The sequence below is a fragment of the Leptonychotes weddellii genome, chromosome 9, assembly GCF_054177405.1.
Source record: "Leptonychotes weddellii isolate Sample4059 chromosome 9, ASM5417740v2, whole genome shotgun sequence".
Classification (NCBI taxonomy): domain Eukaryota; kingdom Metazoa; phylum Chordata; class Mammalia; order Carnivora; family Phocidae; genus Leptonychotes; species Leptonychotes weddellii.
This window is the reverse complement of record NC_138377.1, coordinates 34445199-34466340: the sequence shown is the minus strand read 5'-3', so window position 1 is coordinate 34466340 and position 21142 is coordinate 34445199. Positions and strand designations below refer to the sequence as shown.

The following is a 21142-nucleotide window of genomic DNA, read 5'->3' as shown; positions in this document are numbered from 1 at the left end:
TGGGAGGGATGGGGTGGCTGGGTGATAGACATTGGGGAGGGTATGTGCTATGGTGAGCGCTGTGAATTGTGTAAGACTGTTGAATCACAGACCTGTACCTCTGAAACAAATAATACATTATATGTTAAAAAAAAAGATAGTAGGAAGGGAAAAATGAAGGGGTGAAATCGGAGGGGGAGACGAACCATGAGAGACTATGGACTCTGAGAAACAAACTGAGGGTTCTAGAGGGGAGGGGGTTGGGGGGATGGGTTAGCCTGGTGATGGGTACTAAAGAAGGCACGTATTGAACGGAGCACTGGGTGTTATACGCAAACAATGAATCATGGAACACTACATCAAAAACTAATGATGTATGATGATTAACATAAAAGATAAAATCAAGTAAAAAAAAAAAAAAAGAAGACCAATACAGTTAAGTCACCTAGTCCTATATTGTTCTGTAGATTAAATGTAATCCCAGGAAGAAATCCCAACAGTTATATAAATAACAAGCTGATTTTTTTTAAGATTTTATTTATTTGACAGAGAGCGACACAGCAGAGGGAGTGGGGGAGAGAGAGGGAACACAAGCAGAGGGAGTGGGAGAGAGAAGCAGGCTCCCTGCTGAGCAGGGAGCCCGATGTGGGGCTCCATCCCAGGATAACAAGCTGATTCTTAAGTGTATATGGAAATGGAAAGAAAGTAGAGTAGCCAAAACAAGTTTTGAGAAATAACTATAAAGCTTCAGAAATCAAGACACAGTGTGCTATCTGCAAGAAGGTAGACACAAAAGTCAATGGAAGAGAATAGAGAATCTAGAAATAGATTTGTACTTATATGGTCAATTTTATTTTTGATAAAGGTGCAAAGACAATTCAGTGGAAAAAGATAGTCTTCAGTAAATGGCGCTGATATAATTTTATATCCATATGCAAAAAACAGATCCTCAACTTATACCTCTTATCATATACAGAAATTAACTTAAAATGGATCACAGACCTAAATACAAAAACTAAAATCATAAACTTAAAGATGAAAACATAAAAAATGTCTTGGATTGGGCAAAGATATTTTTATATATGACATAAAAATACAAGCCATAAAAGAAAAAAATTGATAAATTGGACTTGCCTCAAATTAAAATTCTTTGGAAGACACTTTTAAGAAAACGAAAAGACAGGCCACAGAGTGGGAGGAAATATTTGCAAAATACAACCCTGATAGAGGTCTTATATCCAAATATATAAAGAATTGTCAACACTTAGTAATAACCCAATTAAAAAATGGGCAAAAGATTTGAAACAGATACTTCAAAGAGAATATGTGCATGGCAAATAAACATCTTGAAAGATGTCTGACATCTGTAGTTATTAGGAAATGCAAATTAAAAGCATAGTGGCATTCTGTTACTCCCTGTTGCAATGGCTACAAAAAACAAAACAAGAAAATTGGCAATAACGAAAGCTGATGAGGACACAGAACAGTTGAACCTTCATACATTGCTGGTGGGACTCCAGAATGGTATAGTCACTTTGGAAAACTGTTTGGCAGTTTCTAATAAAGCTAAACACATGCTTAACTTATGACCCAGCAGTCCTACTCCTTGGTATTTACCCAAAAGAAATGAAACTTATATATTCACACAAAAAGTTGCATGCAAAAGTTTATAGCAGTTCTGTACATAATTGTGAAAAATTATAGCCAGCCTAAATATCCTCAACTGGTCCTTGGATAAACAAACCATGGAATAAGTGTACAGTGGGATACTACTCAAGAATAAAGCAGCTGCTGATACATGTGGTAGCAGGGGTGACTCCTGTGCCTTGTGCCAAATAAGAGAAAGAAGACAAACACAAAAGGCCTAAGGACAATCTGGAAGAGGCAAAATTTATAGGGGCAGAAAACAGATCATAGGTGGCTAGGTACTGAGGGTGGAGGGCAGTGTTGACTGCAGAAGGGCAGGGAAATTTCTGATACGGAATTGTTCTGTATTTTGGTTGCAGTGGTAATTGCACAACTGCATTTGTCCAAACTCCCAAATCTGTACATTGAAAATCATGGTGACTTTTATTATGTATAAATCAACAACCCAAACAAACCCAAACCAGAGGACATGAGGAAAAGACTGATTAGTTTGATTATATTTAAAAATTAACTTCTGCAAGATTAAGTGTTTTTTCTAAGGTATTAAAGATAACTTGGGTCTTTTTTTTCCTAAGGTATCAAAGATAACTTGCGTTTTGAAAGCTGCACAAGCAGTTTTTATTAGTAATCAACCTTCATACAAGTGCAGAGAGGTCAGCTGGCCAAGCTGCTTTCTTAAACACCTAAACAGGTTTTTGTTTTGTTTTGTTTTTATGTGGCTGAGGAACAAAGGAGAAGCAAGTGCAAAATAGGAAAGAAATTAAATGAAAGTTTCTTTTCATCTTAAATAATTTGGCAGGTGTAATTTACAAAATAGCCACTTCCTTCACTAACTATATTTTATTACTTAATGTAGTTACCTAAAACATTTTCGTAAACTCTGAGATTAACTTTTAAGAACTGGTTCTTTATCACATCCAAGATTTGTTACTGAATTTACCTAGGTGTGTTAGGGAGGATTTAACCCATGAGAAAGAAAGTGTAATAAGATACCTGAATTCAAATCTTCAGTTGTATCTCAACTATTCTAGCTAACCAGCTGGGTGGCTCAGAAGATATTGTAAATACTTTGAAGCAGAAGTGATTTATTATTCTATATCTTAAAGATCCAAGTACTTCAAGGTTTCTCTTTAATCAAAATTTCATTTCCTTAAAGTGGAAAGGTATTTTTGATTTCATGCTCTTTTCAAAAAGAGGCACCTTATACTCTCAACAATGCAAAAGAGCTTGCAAAAGTATTTGCAGCACATATAATAATGTTAACATTTCTAATTTTAGGGGAGCTCTTAGAATTTAGTAAGAAAAAGACCACCACCCAAGTAAAGAAACTGGCTTAGGAGATGAGCAGGCAATTCACAAAGTGTAGACAGTCAACATATATTTGAAGAGATATTTAATCTCAGTAATTAAAGGAATGTAAATTAAAACATGATTTTTATATAACTTACTAGATTTGCAAAGATTAAGGATAAGTGAATACCCATTGATCATGGAAGTGTAAAGAGGTAAAATCTGAATTTAAGTGGGAGTATAAATTGGCACATCCTTTTCAGACAGCAATATGGAATCATCTGTCAAAATTTTAAAAGTACATGCCTTTTAATGTAGCAATTCAATTTCTAGGAATTTATCCTTTACAAGTGACAAAAACACACAGAACATTCACTGCAGGATTATTTGAAATGGCAAAGACTAAACAACTCAAATGTGTAACATTGAAAAATTTGGTACATAAAATTGTTAGTCTATACAAAAGAATATTTTGCAGTTATTAAAAAGCTAGAGAAAGTTCTATATATACTGACATGAAAATAGGTCCAAAATATACCAATGCATTGCTTAGTGAAAATGTCTTTTTAAAGAAGAGTATGATTGCATATCTGTTCATAAAAGTATCTGTAGGGGCACCTGGGTGACTCAGTCAGTTGAATGTCCAACTCTTGGTTTTGGCTCTGGTCATGATCTCAGGGTCATGGGATCCAGTCCCATGATGGGCTCCATGCTGAACAGGGAGTCTGCTTGTCCCTCTTCCTACCCCTGCTTGTGCATGCACACATACTCTCTCTCTCTCTCTCAAACAAATCTTTAAAAAATAATATGTAGACATAAACACAATATATCATTAAAGAAATCTAGAAGCATATTAACAGTGGTTAATTCTCAGGGATGGGATCATGAGAAATTTCCAAGTCCAGGAATTTCTGTAATGTTTGAATTTTTTGTGATAACTGTATGTTACTTTAGTAATCTGGAAAAAATCCAAAGTTTTTTATTTAAAAAAAATAAATGTAACAATACTTTCATAGACTTAAGACAAATATAAGAATTGGCATGAAAAAAGGCAGGGTAGTTGGAAGTATAGAGTGACTCCATTTTGCCTGGGACTGTAAAGGATGTGTTGAGGAGCTACTGTTAATGTAGAAAAATATGTTGAGGATTGTATTTTGACCAGCCCTGAAATGTGGAAGCATTACATTTTGGTAGGCAGACGGGAGTCATCTGAGACTTCTGAGTAAGAAAGTGGTATGACCAGTTTTCTTTGAAGAAAATCAATCTGGGAGTAGTATGGTCGGTAGGTGGGGACAAACTGAAAATAGGAACACTAAGGAAAAGGCTGTTTAGGAGTAATGAGCATCTGGCCAGGTGGTTGTAGGAATTAGGCAAGCAGACAGATATGAGAGCCAATGTATATAACCAAGTATAGATGTAACGTAGCTGTATGTAACCAAATATAGAGGCTGATGGAGAGGGATGAGACAAGGATGCTTAATGCCTAAGTAACTGAAGGAATGTTGGTGCCTTTGACAGAAATAAGGATCACAGGATGAAGATTTCATTTGGGGTAGAATTTGTCCCAGTCTGCCTTTCCAGGTTCAATTCCTGTAATAGTTGTCTGGCTCAATCTATTGATTGGATTTACAGAAGTTTGTATTATTTAAGCTTCAGCTCTATGTGTTCCCCATTCCTCACTATAGCGTGCACATTTCTGGAAGGACATAAGTAATAGTAATGACGGTGGAGAGGAGAGTAGCTATTATTTCTGTCACACTTAGTATCTGCCACACTTCTTTCACATATCCAAGGTCACCTAGCTAATAAATGGAGCTGAGACTCGAATAGCAGTGTGTCTGAATCTAAGCCTGAGTCTTTAAGTGCTATACTTGCTGTCTTTCAGGTAACTGGAAATGTGGTCTGGAGCTCAAATTAGACATGCAATTCAGTATGTTGTATTTTTTTTTTTTTAAGATTTTATTTATTTAATTTAGAGAGAGAATGAGATAGAGAGCATGAGAGGGGGGAGGGTCAGAGGGAGAAGCAGACTCCCTGCCGAGCAAGGAGCCCAATGTGGGACTCGATCCCGGGACTCCAGGATCATGACCTGAGCCGAAGGCAGTCGCTTAACCAACTGAGCCACCCAGGCGCCCAGTATGTTGTATTCTAACTGCATGTCTAGTAACCATTTGTTTTAAGATTGAGCAATAGTCTATTAGTTATAATTGTATCCCACACTGTTAGCTTTGAGCATAGTAAAACCATCTACCTGATACCCTCTAGGGAGTTAGTTTTGTAATAACTAAGGTTAATGATTTAAATGTCAAAATTTACTTTTTAAAAGTTTAATTATTCCGGTTAATATCTTTCTAAAACATTCATCTCTATATATTGCTTGTTTTCTACAAGGTGCATTTATCATTTTTATAATTAGAAAAACACTAAAATGTATTTTGTGCCCTCCTGTTTTCTAGAACAGTATATCCTAACATAATTTAATTTTCTCCTTATAACTCAGGGTTATCATCATAAGCATATTATGTTACTGGGCTTTATAATATAATGATTGTATCAAGAAATATCTTAAGTATGTGGGGAAGTTTATACTTACGGCTTCATGCTGCATTACTTTGTCAGTTTTTATGTCTTATTTTTTAAAAAGTTTTTCTGTTACGCTTACTGTGGTAGTTGTCTTCTTTGGTTCTCATTGTGGCTTATAGCAATTTTTTTTGCCCTTTTGTTGCTGTTTAACTGTAATGGTTTCAGAAACTGGTTGGCCGTTCACTTCAGTTTTATGTAAAATAAATGTAATCAGGTTTGGATAAAGGCCTGTGGAACATACCGGTGACTAAAGTTCATGAGCTTTATTTAATATATGGACTTTGAGATAAACATCTGAAGTTTTGTTCGTTTACTTCTTGGTTCCTGGCTGCATGTTAGGTGGGTGAAGCACTGTATTTGTTTTTAAGAGCTTTTAGAGAACATTGCTTTTTATTTTTTTAAACATACTTAATGTAGAGATCCATCTCTAAAACACAGTCATCATGTGGCTAGATGAAGACTTGTTTCTCAACTGTCTTTTTTTTTTAAAGATTTTATTTATTTATTTATTTATTTATTTATTTATTTATTTATTTATTTATTTATTTATTTATTTGAGGGAGAGAGAGAGAGCATGAGTGAGGTGCAGGGAGAGGGAGAAGCAGACTCCACGCTGAGCAGGGAGCCCAATGTGGGGCTTGATCCCAGGCTCCTGGGATCATGACCTGTGCTGAAGGCAGAAGGCAGATGCTTAACTGACTGAGCTACTCAGGTGCCCCTCAACTGTCTGTTTTAAACTCAGAAATCCTTACCTTGACGTTGTTGGATAGAATCTTTCAAGTTGTAAATGTGGATTTAGGGAAAAGTCATTAATAATGGATATGGATGGCCATGCTAAAAGATTGTGAAGAACAGTATCAGTAACTTTGGGTAGATTGTACTGATTGTAATTTTGTGAACTGGAAAATTTTATAGGTCCAAGTTTTAAAAAAATGTGATTAGATATAAAAAGATTTCCTAAAACATTATCTACCATCTTAAAAATCATGTAATAAATTATTGTAATTAATATTTATGATTTGCAAGTAAAGGTAGAATTCTGCTTTAATGACTTAATGGGAAACTGGTATTATTTTATTATCAAATTTAAATTGTATTTAAATGGAAGCTTATGGCTGCAGTTTACTCAACTCCACCTTAGAGCAATCTGTTCATTCCATAAACTCTACTATACCCCATTAACTCAGCATATATGTGTTCAGAGCAGAAAATTTAAGCTTATTTTCATTTTAATTTCTTGCCTTCTGAGAAGTGCTGACAGGTATGTTATTAACATATGTACTAAATGAAATACTGTGGTATAAAATCATTGAACCCATATTTAATCATTTAATAAATATTTATCGAGGCCCTACTGCATGCCAGGCACTTTTCTAAGTGCTGGGGATACATTGACTTAAGCCAAAGTCTATCCTTGTGAAACTCACATTCTAGTGGGAGGAGGCAGACCATAGAGAAAAAAATTAACATGTAATAATAGATCAGGTGGTGAAAGTATTGTAGAGAAAAATAAGGCAGCATAAGGAGTGAGAATGTATGTGGGTGTTACTGTTGGGACCTGAAAGTTATGTGCTGAGACCTGATAAAACAATGGTATTTGATAAATTTGATTAGGGTATTTCTTTAGGCACCAGAAGGTTGATGTAGAAAAATGTTTTGGAAAATGGTAAGTCATTGGCAAGTTATGATTAGAGAAATCTATTTTATAGAGCAGATGTAGTGAGAAGAGAAAGTATACATTCAAAAACAAGGCTATTACCTTTAAAATTACATTTGTGATTAGTTAATAAAGTTGAAATAAGACACACGATTATTCCCTGATATCTGCAGATACAACCCATAATGTGTGTGATAAAGCTTGAGTAGTGTTTATTAAACAGCAGTTTAAATAATATTGTCATTTTTTTCCCTTTTCTCCCTTTTCTTTAATGATAAGAATTAGATTATTTTCAGAGCAGAGATACAAATATAATAATACTTAAAAATAGAAATTATTTTAAAATGCATATTTCTCTTTACCATTCCAATTTTCGCATTTAGTTTAAATATCTAATTTTTATGTTGTAGTAATGACATTATTTTGTAAAAATTTTTCTCAAAGATTAACATTTTTGGTTTTTGTATGAAATTATTTTCCCAACTATTTCCAGATAACATGCAGAATGTACATAAAGAAGATAAATCGTTAAGGCTGAGTATGCCTGTAATTACAGAAGAAGAAGAGGACAATGAAAGTGTTAGTGAAACAGGTACAGATGAAATTTTGTCAAATACTGATGAAAAGTTATGCTCGGAGAGCATTAAGATTTAGAACCCTTGAAGAGCATGGTGGTTAGCTCTGTGTTCTTGTGATGCTTTTTTTCTTTGACACATTGGAGAATTTTAGTATTAACCATGACACTTAAAAGTAAATGTTAATACAATAAATAAATGGAAAGGAGAGGTAGTGGTCAGTTGAGGTGAGAAGTGAAGGATAGGTAAAATACCATTATTAGTATGTGAATATACCTCATCATGAGGATGTCTGGAATGTATTCCTAACAAAGGGCAAGGTTCACAAAATACAAATTTCTGAATATAACTTTAAAGAGATTTTATTGTTAAAAAATAGTTATTTCAAATTTGAATGTAAAATTTTCACCTGTGGAATGATGATTGTAACTAAATAGTTGTAAATTGCATGACATAAGTTAAAATGGCTATACCTTTTAGTGTTGTAGTTTGTAGTTTTCATAATTTGTTTGTAGTGTTTATTAAACAACAGTTTAAATAATACTGTCTCTAGTAATAATTACAGTATTACAGAGAATAAGTTACATTTAGCAGGCTAGGCTTGATAATTGGTAATCCATCAATGATAATGAATATAATGTGTGTTAATAATGCGTAATGACTTTTTTTTTCATTTGGTTTTATATTCATTCAGCAAGCATATCCTGAGTGCCTATCATGTTTCAAACACTTAGCTATGTACAGGGCTATAAAGATACATACTACTGGAATTTAAGAACCATTTTATTTTGATCACAGTTATTATAGATCTGAGCACAGTGACTGGCCCATATTGGACTTAAGTATTTGTTGAATGAATCAGATCAGTCTGTGCCTTCAAGGACCTTAGAGTTTAGTTAGGGAGAAAAACAGCCCAGTTCATTATGGTAGAGAGAAACGGTGTTATAGAAGTATATAGAAGACAAAGAATAGACATTTTACAAGGAATATTTGTTCCTTCAGAAATGTGAGTGCTTCTGTGATTTGCTTATGTCAGCATAAAATAGCCCTTTACAATCTTGTGATGAGTTTCAGACTGTAGTTTCTTTCCAGTCTTGATTGGTAGCTTTTTTTGTGAGTAAACAGTTAAATAAATAAACACACCTTTATGAATCTTTGGCAAGTCCAATTTTAAAATCTGTTAGTTTGTGGGGTGCCTGGGTGGCTCAGTCATTAAGTGTCTGCCTTCGGCTCAGGTCATGATCCCAGGGTCCTGGGATCGAGCCCCGCATTGGGCTCCCTGCTCAGCAGGAGGCCTGCTTCTCCCTCTCCCACTCCCCCTGCTTGTGTTCCCCCTCTCGCTGTGTCTCTGTCAAATAAATAAATAAAATCTTTAAAAAAATAAATAAAATCTGTTAGTTTGTGATTTTTAAAAATTTGGTTAAATTATAATGACATATGCATATGACTTAATTCAAATAATTTTATAATATTCATTATAAGAAACTACAGTCTTCTGACTTTGACTCCCATTTCTTTCTTTTTAAATTTTTATTTATTTTTTATTATTACGTTCAGTTAGCCAACATATAGTACATCATTAGTTTTTGATGTAGTGTTCAACGGTTCATCACTTTTGACTCTATTGTTTTGGTATTTACCTCTATGTCTTTAAAAAATTTGTATTTTATCACTTCTTTATGTTTTAATTCTGTGGATTATCTCTTGACTTTCCACTGAGAAAGGCAAGGGTATAGTTTTCTTTAATATATTCTTCACCTCCCACTTCAAACACATGTATGCTTCCCAGGCCCCAGCCTTCCAATATAATTATTTTAGCTATGTCGGTATTCTGCGTTTATAAAATATTATTGACAACAGAGCCATGTAATGTACTGTGACTTACTCTGTACATTTATTGTTTTCCCTAGAGAGTGATAACTTTTTGTCCTACTAATTTATTTTTTCTATAGACTTAACACGAATTTATCTTCAGACTCTTCCTCAGTTGTGTAAATCTCCTGTTGGGATACTCAAAACACATTAGGGATTTTGTCATTTTCATATTTTTAAAGAACTTTCTTGCTGACCTCTGACCTGCCTTACTGGACAGTTGGCTCTCTTGGCCTGCCGCACTCCATCCTGGTCACTGCTGTCTTCTAGGAACCTAGAAGATTCCTGGAATCTCTTTTTCTTCTTACTTTCTTCTTTGTCTTTTCTCATTCCTTTTCCTATCACTCTTCTTTTGTTTTTCATTAGTGGGGAATATTTTGTTTCTTTACATCTTTCATAATTTTCATGTTTTTGTATTTTCTGTTTTCTTTGTTTTTAATGATTTGTAATTTTTAGGTTCACAGCTGTTTCTAGATAAACACTTACTTGAGTGTTGGTTGTGGCATCTGCTGTCATAGCCAAAAAGGTGTACTGGACGGGATTATGCTAAGTGAAATAAGTCAAGCAGAGAAAGACAATTATCATATGATTTCACTCATATATGGAACATAAGGAATAGCATGGAGGACCACTGGAGAAGGGAGGGAAAACTGAATGGGAAGAAATCAGAGAAGGAGACAAATGATGAGAGACTCTGGACTCTGGGAACCAAACTAAGGGTTACAGAAGGGAGGGAGGTGGGGTAACTGGGTGATGGGTATTAAGGAGGACACATGTGGTGATGAGCACAGGGTGTTATACGCAACTAAGGAATCGTTGAACAGTACATCAAAAACTAATGATGTACTATATGCTGGCTAATTGAACATAATAATAAAAATAATAATAGAAAAAGATGTATGGTACTAGTGATTTGGGTTACATTTTCAGGTTTAATTGAAATGAAATTCAAATCTTAATCACTCTGTCTCTTATTGCACTGGCCTATAGTTTAGGGAGAGCTCACCCATATGAAACCGCTTCAAAGTAGCTTATTATTAAATAAGGATTTAGGAAGACTAGAATCTACTTTAGCAAGTTTTCAACTGCAGTATCATTTTGAAGGAAAGAATCATGTATATGTTAGGTTTAGGATTTTTTGTTGTGAGGGCATTCCAATTAAACAGCTGTGTCGTTTAAATGTATTATTATCAGTTAAAGTATTATTTTGTAGACCTGACAGACTTATTAATTTTATGTCTTTAGAGTTCACTGTGCCCAAGAGGAAAAGAAAATGCAGAACAAAGAACCCGGTGAAGAATTCTTAATTTTGACAACTGACAGAAGAAAAGATTTATATTTTGTATATTGAACAGGAACACTGCCAGTATTAAAAATAATTCTTCTGGGAAACTGTAGGTTATTTCTCTGAAACGGCAATATCTTAACATTGCTCTAGATTTATAAAGGAACAAAAAATTAGAAATAAGAATTTACTTCAAGAATTAATTTTAACATTTCCTTTTATGAAATCTGCATAAATGGAAATAAAATTTGGATTTAGAATGTAATAGAAATAATCCTGTTATTTGCAGGTTATTGTTTCCTATAACTTTTTGTGATGTTATACTTCTTACAGTTCTGATATTAGCTATTTAAAATACTTGTTCTTGAAGTAGTAATGTTTATTACATGCAAGTGGCTAATTACATTTATAGTATGGTAATGGATTTGTTTATGATGTGTATTAACTCTTTTATATATTGTATGGTTAAGTGCAATACAGTTTTTGCCTTATTTGCTTTATTTTTGAACATATGAAACTTCAGTGGTCAGTAACTTACATGACTGATACTTAGGAAGCCCAGTTTCTACTTCTGCTATCAATTAAATAGTCTTTGGTGCTTGTTTTAAAGCTCCCTTTGGCCTAACATTTATGTATATATGTGTATGTATAGATATATGTATGCATGTGTCCATATGTATACATATATGATTAGTTCAGTACATTGTTTAACTACAACATTTAAATACTAATTATTTCTTTTTAATTTTTTTTAAAGATTTATTTATTTTTAGAGAGAGTGTGCATGTGCACACGTGTGTGGCTGGTGGGGCAGAGGGAGAGGGTGGGAGAATCCTCAAAAGTTGGCCACTTAACTGACTGAATACCAAATACCAATTACTAAATACTAAATACACCCCTAACTACTAAATACTAATTATTTCTAACAAAACCTTTAGGAGTGGTAATGTAAATTCCAGAATGTGTCTATGGTACAGAATAGATGATACAGAAAAAGATTTCTAAGCTTTGTGGATGTGCCTCTGTTAATTTCTCACTTAAGACATTTAAATGGAGATCACTTAAGCCATGTTGTTTGAATTGCTGCCACTAGCAGACTATCTCCACACCATGTGGTTGGCTCAGCCTGTCTTACAGTTGATTATACTCCAGGTTGTTTTCCAGCATTGTATATTCAGGAATTTTGCAAATGTCCTGTGAGTAAAAATGTGTGAAATCTGTAATCTTTTAAAATAAAAATACTGATGCTAGCCCAAGTAAACTTCTGTTTATTAGAATGTATGCTATCACATTAGCTACTAAACAAAATTATTTCCTCTGATTTCAGATGTTCCTGGTAGTAGATGGGACAGTTTTCATAATGTGGACATTGGACAGAGCTTCTGGGATTTAAACATTCTAGTGTTGGGGCACTTGGAGATAACATTGGCCTCTTGTGTACTAGGTTATTTGCTAAAACTTGTCTGATCATTAACATTTACAGACATTGTACCACTAACACAGTGAGTTGGCCTCTATTTTTTCATAATAATACTTAAGCAAAAGACAAAGTATCATTTCACTTGTACTATGGAGAAACTATCTTAAGATGGTAAGTGCCTTGCCCACATTCACAGAGTTAGTGAGTGATGCATCTGGGATACAAATTTAGGGCTCTTGCCTATAATTTCAGTGTCATTTTATATAAGCCAACAGAAATGGAAATCCAGAGGAGTACTTATGACTGCAAGCAGTAAAACCCTATTTTGCAGTGACTAAAGCAGTAAGGAAAGGTTAAAACCAGTTGAGTCTCCGTGCAGGTTGGTGCTCTGGGTTGTAAAGTAGGTCATTTCCATAATGGCTTCATATACAGGTTTGGGTTTTCAGGGAAAGCTTTGTTTCAGTGTAGGGAACTGGTCACCAGCCAAGTTCCCAGATGTCAGCCAACGGCCAGCCTTGCAAGCAGGCCTAAGGACTGCAATCTCAGGCTTGCACTGGTGCCTCTTCTCTGCACAGGTTCATTTCATTTTTCACTATTTCAAATAACGCTGTGTTGACTTGTGTGTGTGTATCTTGGCTCACTTTAGGTTGGTATTTCTTTAGATAAATCTACACATGAATTTGCATGTTGGACAGTGTATGTGTGTATATATACACATACATATATATATAAAAAGTTTTAATTATTGCCAAATCGAACTCCAGAAAGATTGCCAGTTTACATTCCTACTAACAGTATTTACAAGGGACTCGCCACATCTCCATTACACTTGTTATCAATCTGTAATTTTTGCCAGTTGAATATAGCCTGAATTTTAACAGCAGAAAATGTAGAAAGACAGTTAAGAGTAACAATTTTTTTTTTAAGATTTTATTTATGTATTTGACAGAGCACACAAACACAGGGAGGGGCAGGCAGAGGGAGAGGGAGAAGCAGGCTCCCAGCTAAGCAGGGAGCCCGATATGGGTCTTGATCCCAGGACCCTGGGATCATGACCTGGGCAGAAGGCAGCCGCTTAACCAACCGAGACACCCAGGAGCCCCAAGAGTAACAAAATTATACTAAACAGTTGTGAGTTGTTATATGGCTACATCTGACACAGTGTATGCTTTAGATGATAGCAAGTTTTCCATGAATATATTATGAAGGTAGGGTGTGAATCACTTGGTAGATTTGCTTTAAATATGAAATTGAAGCTTATTAAATATAATTCAAATAGAAAATACTTGTGTGTAACAGTGGGCTTTCAGAATTAAAATGTGTCATAATACTAGCTACCTATTAAGCTATTTGTATTGTCACCCTGATTATAATAACTGCACCAAGTTGATTTTAATATTAAATAATGACTAATGTTTTGTGAAGAAGAGTTATGTGGCAGTGTTTGTACCCACAAGATGTATTTTAAAACCCTTCCACTTTCAGAAATCTTAACATAGGAAAGTACTGTTCAAAGTAGAGACTTGGAATCATAGTAGTTTTAATGTTATATGCCAGGTTTACTTGGAGTATCTAAAACAAACCATGAATGAAAGAAGTGGAACCATAAAGGAAATGGAGGTTGTACAGATACTGATTAGGGAAATATTTTTCAATTGGAAATGAAGTATTGTAATTTATGTCTTCAGAAGAAAACTACCCTGGAAACGTGTAGTTTTCTGTAAGTTATAGCATGTTTGTTTTCTTTTCTGGTACTCAAAATTTTGAGTTTATATTGTAAGCACACCTATGATCCCATTTGGTTTTATAACTCCTTAATGCCTCAAAGGTCTTCTGTGAGTGGATATATTTATTGTAGGGGAACATCCCCAATCTCTTAAATACCCAATTAAAGTGCTTGTTCCCTGAAACACACAGTTGTACCATCTGCAAGCTATTTTCTACTGCCAAAGGAGAAATAATGAGTCAACTTTCAGGCAAAGACTTTGTCTTCTTACAGAGATTTCTAGAACAGTGGTATAATAGGGAAATGTATTAAAAATGCATTTATCTAAATTGACTGTTCATTTTCCTGACGTAGAAACTAGAAAGTCAAATATTTGTATCCTAGTTCTGCCACTGATTCATTATATATCCTTAAAAAATTCCTTTTTGTTTAAATCTTTTCTCAGCTGTAAATTCAAGATAATACAGAACTACTGTACAGACTTGTCACAAATACTTAAAATTGCTTTAGTGTTTTGAAAGTGCAAAGATAAGAAATTCTAAACTTCAAAATAATAACTGCTGGAAAGTGTTAAGCTTTTAAAAAATACTTGGATGCCAAGGAAACCAGAGTGATTATTAGTGCTTAGTGTGATTTGTTTTTTAAAGATTTTATTTCTGAGAGAGGGAGAGAGCGCACGCGCTCATGCGCAGGAGCTGGGGGAGGGGCAGAGGGAGAGGGAGAAGCAAGCTCCCCACTGAGCAGGGAACCCGATGCGGGGCTCAGTCCCAGGTCCCTGGGATCATGACCTGAGCTGAAGGCAGACACTTGAGCGACTGAGCCACCAAGTGCCCCTACTTAATGTGATTTTTGTTGCGATTTTCTTAAGTCAATAATCGGAAACTTACGTGTTTACACCGATTTTCAGATTGACAAGAGACAGCTCTCATACCTCAATCAACAACTTAAGGAGCTACTCCTGGTTTTCTTTTTCACGTTGAATTAGGTACAATATATATCATCTTCCTAATAACCTATTTGGGTTATGACAAAAAGATTCACAAATACATAGATAAAATATCTTTAATTGAGGTATCTTTAAAAATGAACTTAAACTGAAATTTGCTTTCATGTAAAGAGCCTGGGAAAATAAGCAGACTTGTTAATACCTTCCCAACTTCCCCTTGATTCTTGAGTTAAATTACAGTTGGAAGAATGCTTGCTTTTTAAATGGCATTGAGAAGACTCTGTGGGTGCTTAACTATTCACATTTTCATTTATCTTCTGAACAGCTATGTAGTAATTTTCGCTGCACATTTTAAAAATTCCCTGTATTAAAGTAAATGCCAAAACCTCAGACCGTATAGCCCCTTCTTGTGTAGTAATGTAGTATTTTTTTTATCCCTGAATTATTTGGTTTCCTGTGTTGTATATTGCAGGTCTGGATTTTTTTTTTTTTTTAAGATAAATTTGGACAGGCCCCTTTTGGTTGCAAGGAACAAAGGCACATCCGTGCTATCTTAAATGCTGGAGGCTTATTTTCAGAATACAGAGGACCATAAGGCAGCCATCTCCTCCAAGGCACAGCTTGGAGAGCTGAAAAAATGGCTCTTTGTCACATAAGGACACAGCAGCTCACATGGCTGGGTTGTATCCTCATGCCGAAATGGCTGCCCATGCTACGTAGTTGCAGTATGCATACTCTTCTTCATGTGTTTTCCAGCTTCTCTCTGTGCATTTCTGTCTGCTACTCCTACTGCTCCTGAAAGAGGATCTGAATAAACCAAAAAGATCTTCCTGATTGGGTAGAGATTATTCTAGTGGGTTATTTTGGCCTCCCTTATGTCTACCCAAAGGATGGCTGCCCTTAACAACGGCAGAGGTCCTGGTGCAAACAGCTGTGGCCAGTGGAGCAGGGTCACAAGCCACAGGGCACAGCAAATTATGTGGAAGGACCCAACTCTGGCAGCTTTCTTTAGAAGAGGCCACGCGGGACAGGCCTTTTGAATCTCAAGCATTTCTCAGTCCATCTATGATTTGATTAAAATGGTAACGATGCTATAACATCATCAATATTGCCACTAAGTGAAGTAATCAAGTAATGGCGAAAATTTCACTTGACAACAGGAGCGTGGCACAGTGGTGAAGAGAAAATTGGTCAGGGGCCAGATTGTCTGGGTTTGCTCTGAGATTGCAGTGTGACCCATGCCTTAATAAAACCCACCTGTACGTTCACTCAGTATAATTCCATTTAGACCCCCTTCTCTCCTTTGTGATGTTATATATTTTACTTCTGTATGTTACAAACCTCATTATACATTTTAATTTTTGCTTAAACAAAAAATTAAAAAAATGTATTACATTTACCCACATATGAACATTTTCCAGTGCTCTTTTGATCTTCATGCAAATCTGTGCTTGCATTTGGAATAATTTTCCTTTAGTCTAAGAACTTTGAATATGAATTTCTTGTTGTTCAGCTCTATTGGAGATAACATTCTACCAGCTTTTGTTTGTCTGAAAATGTCTTTATTTCACCTTCATTTTTGAAAGATACTTTTGCTGGAATTAGAATTCTAGGTTAGCAGCTTTTTCTTTCAGCACTTTAAAGATTGTTCTATTGCCTTCAGCCTTCTTCCTTGTGTCTAATGTGAGGTTAGTTTCCATTCTTGCTGCTATTCCCTTGTATATGATGTGCTGTCTTTCTCTGGCTGCTTTTACGATTTTGTCTTTACTTTTGGTTTTCAGCAGTTTGATAGAATGTGCCTGCTGTGGTTTATTTTCGTGTGTCCTACATGTCATACCGGTCTCACTCTTGTCTAGGATTCCAAGTACATGTGTGTTGACCACTTGATATGGTCCCACAGGTCATCATGGCTTTTTTCCCCCCAGTAATTCTTCTCTCTGTGCTTCAGACAGGATGATTCCTTTTGACTTGTTTTCAAGCTGATGAGTCCTTAATTCTAATGGATTCAATCTGAAGTTAGTCTCTTCTAATAACTTAAATTTTAGGTGTTGGATTTTTCAATTTTAGGATGTCCCCTTGGTTCTTTTCATGGTTTTCATATCTCCACTGATATTCTCCATTTTTGTTTTACCCATTATTTCCATCTTTTACTGTAGATTGTTCAATATACTTACCTAGTTATTTTCAAGTCTTTGCTAGTTCCAACATTTGGGTCATCACTCTATTTCTGTTGGCTGATTGTTTTCCCTATTGACTAAGGGTCATATTTTCCTGTTTCCTTCTTTGTCTAGTAATTTTTTATTATATAATGATACATGTTAGAGACTCTGGATTCTGTTATCTCCCTCTGAAGAATGTTTTTTTTCTAGGAAGCAGTTAAATTACTGATAGAGCACCTTGAGCTTGTGGAGATTTGATTGTAGGCTTTGCTGGGGTGGATCTATTTTGGTTTTGTCCCTACTTTTAGGGAAAATACCTCAGCCCTGGTATGTGGCTCTTACTTGTAAGGTGTGGCCCTTAGGACGTTTTCACAGAGTGATGTGGAGTATTTGCCATATCACCCTTTCCTGGCAGGGCTTGAACTTTGAGCTCGTCAGCTGTTCAACTTGTCTTGAAATCGTTGGAGTTTTTGCCTGCTGGCAGCCCAAGAGGTAAGGGCATTTCACACTCATATTTTGGGGTTGCCCTCTCTGTCATCCCTGTTTTGGGGGTTTCCCATCTTGATGTCTAACCACTCTGACAACCCAGGCTTCCTCTTCTGACTCCTCAGGTCAGCAGGACTCAGCATTTCTGCCTGAATTCTACCTGCCCTGTTCCAGACAGAGCTGTGCCCTCAGGGGTGAAGTTGTATAAACACAGATCTCTCCTTTCAAGGATTGCATCTGCCTACGTTTTTATCACAGAAACGAATGAGGTGATAGCCTCCTATTCACCCATGTTACTGAACCTTCTTCACTGGATTTGTGCCCTGAGTGTGTCCCAGGTTACCAAGGTTCCACTTAGTATTCTTGGAGACTTAAGAACTCATTTAGGTCACCCAAGTATATGTGATCATAATTTAGTGTGATACTAACCTAATGGCTCGAAAGAAGTTGGTGCACTTCTGAAAATGCTAAAAATCCCGCATTTTTCAAGGAAGTTAATCTTCCCAAAATGCTAAGCACTACAGAATTATCAAATTATGTTATTAATTTGCTTTTGGTTGCAAGCTGCAAAGCCTGATCATCAGGCTAATTACAGATTATGCTGTGAGGGAAACCTTTTTATGTATACCAGTCTTTTCTTACAAGTCTTTAATACGAGGCTTTAAAAAATCTTATTTAAGATAACAAAAACAAAAAAGAGAAAGCCTTCATGTAATTACATTATCTACAGGCTGATTTCAAATACCTTATCACCATAGTACCTAATTAATTGGGCTATGTTAGCTTAACTATTTTTAGAGAAGTCAACGCCCAAACATTTGTTGAACTTCTTACAGTGTATATGATTTACGGGAAATGAATTTTGCTAAAGTCTCACAAATTGTTAACTCTTCTGCCTTTGTTAAGTGTTTTAAATGGTTGACTTACCTTAGTTTCTTGTAGCATAATTGGCATACTGACTTTCTTGCTAACTTTATACACCATTTTATTACACGTGGTTAACTGAAAGTATTCTCTTTGTAAACTTAAACTAGTTGCCCATAAAATTTTCCCACCAGATAATTTCCCCAATTTTAGCATTGCATTTAAAAACGAAATATCCTGGGGCTCCTGGGTGGCTCAGTTGGTTAAGCAACCAACTCTTGATTTCCGCTCCAGTCAAGGTCTCAGGATCCACCAGGCCTGGGGCTCTGTGCTCAACAGGGAGTCTGCTTGAGATTCTCTCTCCCTCTCCCCCTGCCCCTCCCCTCACTAGCTCTCTCTCTTTCTCTTTCTAATAAATAAATCTTTAAAAAACAAAAACAATGAAATATCCTGTCCTTTATTTAGAGACCATATGTCTGGAAAGTCATTCTGTTTTTAATTTAAGATGAATCAACCAATCAAAAAATATAGCTTATCTTCTTTAGTGTTCCCATGAACACCTAACAAAATACCAAATTATTAACAAAATTACCCATATACTGTATATGTTATACTGGCAAATAACTCTATACTAGTCTTCTTTCTGAAAATCCTTTATGTTTACAAATATAATTAATTCACAGAACTATATACTCTACAGAATCAGAATCCTATTTCTTTATAATGTTTCTGTATCTCCATAACTGGGACTTACTGCTTCAGAGAAGAAAATGAAAAATGTAGAATATCTCCTTAGGGCTGTAGAGTCAGAAATTTCTTTGTCCTCTGGTGGATTTACACACTTTTCCTGATTCCAATTTTTGATGAAATGAGAGTATCTCTAGTAATTTATAAAGCCTGGGTGAAATCAAACAAGACAGGCATGGGCTTCCAGGAAGCCGGTTTAGGCTAGAATTTGTGGCACCAAGGGCAGCTGAGTCCAAGCCAGGCCATGGCTGATTCCATTGAGTTTTTAACTTCCACTTTGTTTTTTCATTTCTGAGATTTTTATATGTGTCTAGATATTTTTGATACTCTCTTGTTCTTTGGTTTTTTTAAGTTCAACTTCTGTTTCATTAAATACTTCAAACAATAATTTTACATTCTATATCTGATAATTTCAGTATCTGAAATTCTACAAGTCCGTCTATAATTTGTTGTTTCTGCTAACTCTCCCTCATGATGGTTTTTATCCTCATTGTATTTGGAGCTTATATTTTCTCGAATCTGACGTGTGGGAATCCTGTGTGCCTAATTTGAGATGTTTTTCCTTTAGAGAGGACTTCTGTTTGTGCCTGCTGTGAGCCAGGAATACTACTTTTCTGGTACTTGTATGGTCCTTGGAATCTCAGGTTAAGCTCCAAGTCTGGTCTCTCGATTGCCGGAGAGATCACGTCAACTCCACTCCACTGGTCTCTATTCCACTTGCTTACAACATACTGCCTCCTGCTCTGGCTTCAGATCATTGTTTTCTTTTTCCCCTTGGAGATTTTCCTTACTTTCTAGTGAGTGCAGGAATGCATGAAAATGTATTTTTACAGTAATGTATCCAGGAAGAGTGAGAATGCCCTTTGAAAGTATCTGATTTGTCATACTGTCAGAAGTAGAAGTCCCAGGAGGTATTATTTATCATTTTACAGATGGTAAGTAATTTGCCCAGCATCGCAGAGCTGGTGAGTGATGAAGACATTATTGGATGGACCCATGTGGTCTGGCTCCAGAGCCTACACTTTTCCCCACCACACAGGTGAGTCTGAATCTCAGGGGAGATTGTGCAACATATTGCAAAGAATTGGTTGGTGAGACCAGGAGAGATTATAGGATACCGAGGGAGTGGGTAGGATGGGCCAATGAATTGGGGTTGGAGCACCAAATATAAGGGCACTCTGGAGGGGCTGAGGAACCCTGGAGAAGAACCACTGATGATGATGTGAAATGTAGGTTGGAAATGGAGGAAAAGGAAGTGTCACAGAAGCCAAGGGAGTAGACTCTTAAGGATGAAGTGGTTAGTAGTGTCATCATACACAGCAGTACGATGCCATATTGAAAGTTATCCTTTGAGTTTGGCAGTTAGGCTACTCCCTCTACCAAGGGTGCTAAAGACTGAACGTTGGATCCCCCCACATTCTTCTGTTGAAACCTAATCCCCCAATGTGATGGTTATTGGGAGGCGAAGGTCATGAGGGTGGAGCCCTCATGAATGGGATTAGTGCTCTTACAAGAGAGACCCCAGAGAGCTCCCTTGTCTCTTCTTCCATGTGAGGACACAGAAGATGGCCCTTTATGAACCAGGAAGAGGCCTCTCTCTAGATACCCAATCTGCTGGTGCCTTGATCTTCAACTACCCAGCCTCCAGAACCGTGAGAAATACATGTTGTTTAAACAACCCGGTTTATGATAAGTTTGTTATCTCAGCCCAAAGAGAGCAAGGCAAAGGGCTAATTTTAGTGGTGGGTTGAGGATTAAATTGGAAGTGATGCACTGTGGATGGGAAATCGGGATTGTTCTTTTCAGAAGTTTGCATGAGAACGAAGACAAACTGGTTCAGTGAGAGGGAAGCCCAAGATCCAAAGGTCAAGATGTTTACAGGTTTAGAATACAGAACTAAGGAGAA

The 21142-nt window shown here is 36.1% G+C and overlaps 1 protein-coding gene across 2 annotated transcripts in view; it reads left to right on the top strand.

Annotated features, from left to right (window-relative positions):
* The window catches only part of SNAPC1 (small nuclear RNA activating complex polypeptide 1), a 30886-nt gene extending 18737 nt beyond the window's left edge, over positions 1 to 12149 (top strand). The window contains exons 9-10 of one of the 2 annotated variants that reach the window (XM_006738542.3): positions 7650 to 7748; positions 10849 to 12149. In XM_006738542.3, coding sequence (XP_006738605.1) covers positions 7650 to 7748; positions 10849 to 10910 — 161 coding nt within the window. In that variant the 3' untranslated portion in view covers positions 10911 to 12149. The remainder of the gene's footprint in view (positions 1 to 7649; positions 7749 to 10848) is intronic. The other variant, XM_081830421.1, reaches the window with a different exon arrangement.
* The last annotated feature ends 8993 nt before the right edge of the window (positions 12150 to 21142 follow it).